Source organism: Stegastes partitus, unplaced genomic scaffold, assembly GCF_000690725.1.
Source record: "Stegastes partitus isolate 25-593 unplaced genomic scaffold, Stegastes_partitus-1.0.2 Scaffold937, whole genome shotgun sequence".
Lineage (NCBI taxonomy): Eukaryota > Metazoa > Chordata > Actinopteri > Pomacentridae > Stegastes > Stegastes partitus.
Window position 1 is genome coordinate 118,680 of NW_007578668.1, and position 2,260 is coordinate 120,939.

General features: G+C 42.0%; 1 protein-coding gene across 1 annotated transcript in view; it reads right to left on the minus strand.

The window, feature by feature from the left end:
• The window catches only part of LOC103366380 (VPS10 domain-containing receptor SorCS1-like), a 232,119-nt gene that overhangs the window by 44,198 nt on the left and 185,661 nt on the right, over nt 1–2,260 (minus strand). Inside the window, exon 11 of the mRNA XM_008294084.1 lies at nt 1,116–1,192. Coding sequence (XP_008292306.1) covers nt 1,116–1,192 — 77 coding nt within the window. The remainder of the gene's footprint in view (nt 1–1,115; nt 1,193–2,260) is intronic.

Sequence of the window (2,260 nt, forward strand, 5' to 3'; positions counted from 1 at the left end):
GTCGCTGCCGACTGTCAATCAAGCCAGCCACGCCCCTTGCCCCGCAAAATGTTGACGATTTTTTAAAAATTCAGTATTTATTTATTTTCAGATTGGCCACCTGGAGCCAGCAGCTAGTGGACGTAGTGACATTGCAGGTTTTTCACACTTCCGGGTTGGCTTCATTTTTCAGGGCCGGTTGCTACGTCCATCTTTTATACAGTCTATGGTCTGTTGTCATGTGTTGTGCTAACGCTAACTAGCTAGCAAGGCTGACATGCTGAGACATATCAAGCCCAGAGTAGCTTTGGGAAACCAGGAGAATGACTCTAGAGAGGCGTTAATATTTAGTATCCGCTGATACTTGCAAACGTCTGCCCAGAAAACCAGACGATACGTCTATAAACGGGTAGGCTAACGGGGTTTAGCTAGTACCGTAAAGTCCAGACTATAAGCCGCTACTTTTTTCACTCGATTTGAACGCTGCGGCTTAAACAGTGACGCGGCTAATTTATGGGTTTTAAGCTGTTCGACTCCGACACTGAAGACTTTGGTGGTTTTAGTGCAGGAGGAAGATGAAGATAGTGATCAGTGACTTTTCCTGGTCGGCTGCTGTAGTTTTTTAACAGGCACTGTTCGGAAGAAAAGCATTTGTGTACGTAACCGGTACATATTTAATTAAAAGTTTAAAAAATCTTTCTGTGTTAATATCTCATGCTACAACATGGACACCTGCGGCCTGTATATGTACACAACTGGTTTTCGTTTTAAACTTTGTGGGTGTGGCTTATATTCAGGTGCACCAATAGTCCGGAATTTACGGTAAATGCATAATGACCTCAGTCATTCTCAGTCATCCAGGTCGTGGTTATTCTGGCAGATTAATCGTAGGGGGAGGAGCAACAAACCCCCGATTGAAACCAGAACTCAGGTGTTTATGGCTCCTTAAGGATAGAAGTATCTGGAACTCCCAACTAGTCAGTCAGAACTGATGAAGCCTCTTGGATGAGACGTCTTCAAGGAACTCAAGTAGGTCCAGTTGTTACCATTAAACTCCCAGAACTAAAGCTGTGGTACCGTTTTAGTTTACCGTTTCAGAGTTTCCGTTCCTGCAGCAGGAAGCTAGACGCTCTCACCTGTCTCCACGTGTTTCCTGCGTCCGACGTGATGAACACGCTCACGTTTCCGGTGGTCAGCTCAGCGCCGATGGAACCTGCAGAACCCACAGAACACAAACACATCAGACGCATCCTAAACTTCCCACCGAGCCTTTAGAGCAGCAGGAGGCTGAATCCTGCCGCCGCCGCTGTAATCACGGCGCTCTAAAAGCTCGACTGTGCAGCGCGACATTTGCCCGTACTCCTAAATTAACCAATAAATCCCAATTACTGTATTCATCTTGCAGCCATTCGGACCGCATTAAGACAAGCTCCGCTAATGCGGCGCAGACGGCTCTAATTGCTTTAATTTGGCCTGTAATTGGTGCCAGGTGGCCGTTTCTCAGAGTGCTCCCCGTCCTCAGCGCTCCTCCACAAACTATTTGCTTCCCGTAAAGAGCAGCTCGTTGGAAAACGGAGACTCGTGGTGACGTCCTGCTGTGATGCTGTCGCCCTGCTGGAGGAAAACTGGAGTGTTTAACCAGAAACGGAGAAGAACAAACCAGAGGTAGATCTGTGTTGATCTGGATGACATCAGAGTTTATAAGAAGAGCGAACTTCTGGTCACATGTTTATCTTCAGCGACGCCAAAATCACGACTCGGAGCTCGACTGGTTCTGACTCCGTTGGTTTGAACTCGTCTTTTACTGAAGTCGTCTTTATCTTTATTTATTTTACGTCTTTAAATCTTGTATATTTCTGTTCTTTTAATGCCAATTTAAATGTCTCTCTTTCTTTTTTCTTTAAATATTCAAATGGACAAGTTGTCTTTATATGAAATGTTTTTTTTTTTTAAATTTCTATTAAACTTTTGCATTTTTCCACTTTTGTCTCTTTTTTTTTTTGTCTTTTTCTACATATTTTCTAATTTTTTGTCTCTTTTCTCAATATTTTTATAGTTCTGTCTTTATTTTTGTCTTTTTAAAAAAAATAAAAATTAAATCAGGCTTTCGTTGAACTTTTTAGAACATTTTTTGTGTTATTTATTTTTCCCCGCCATTAATTTTGTCTTTCTATATTTTGTTTCTAACTTTCTCTCTTTCACTTGTCACTGGTTGACTTTTTAAAATACAACTTTTGTGCCAAAATGTGGAATTACAAAATGTTGTTTGTTATTCAGAAAT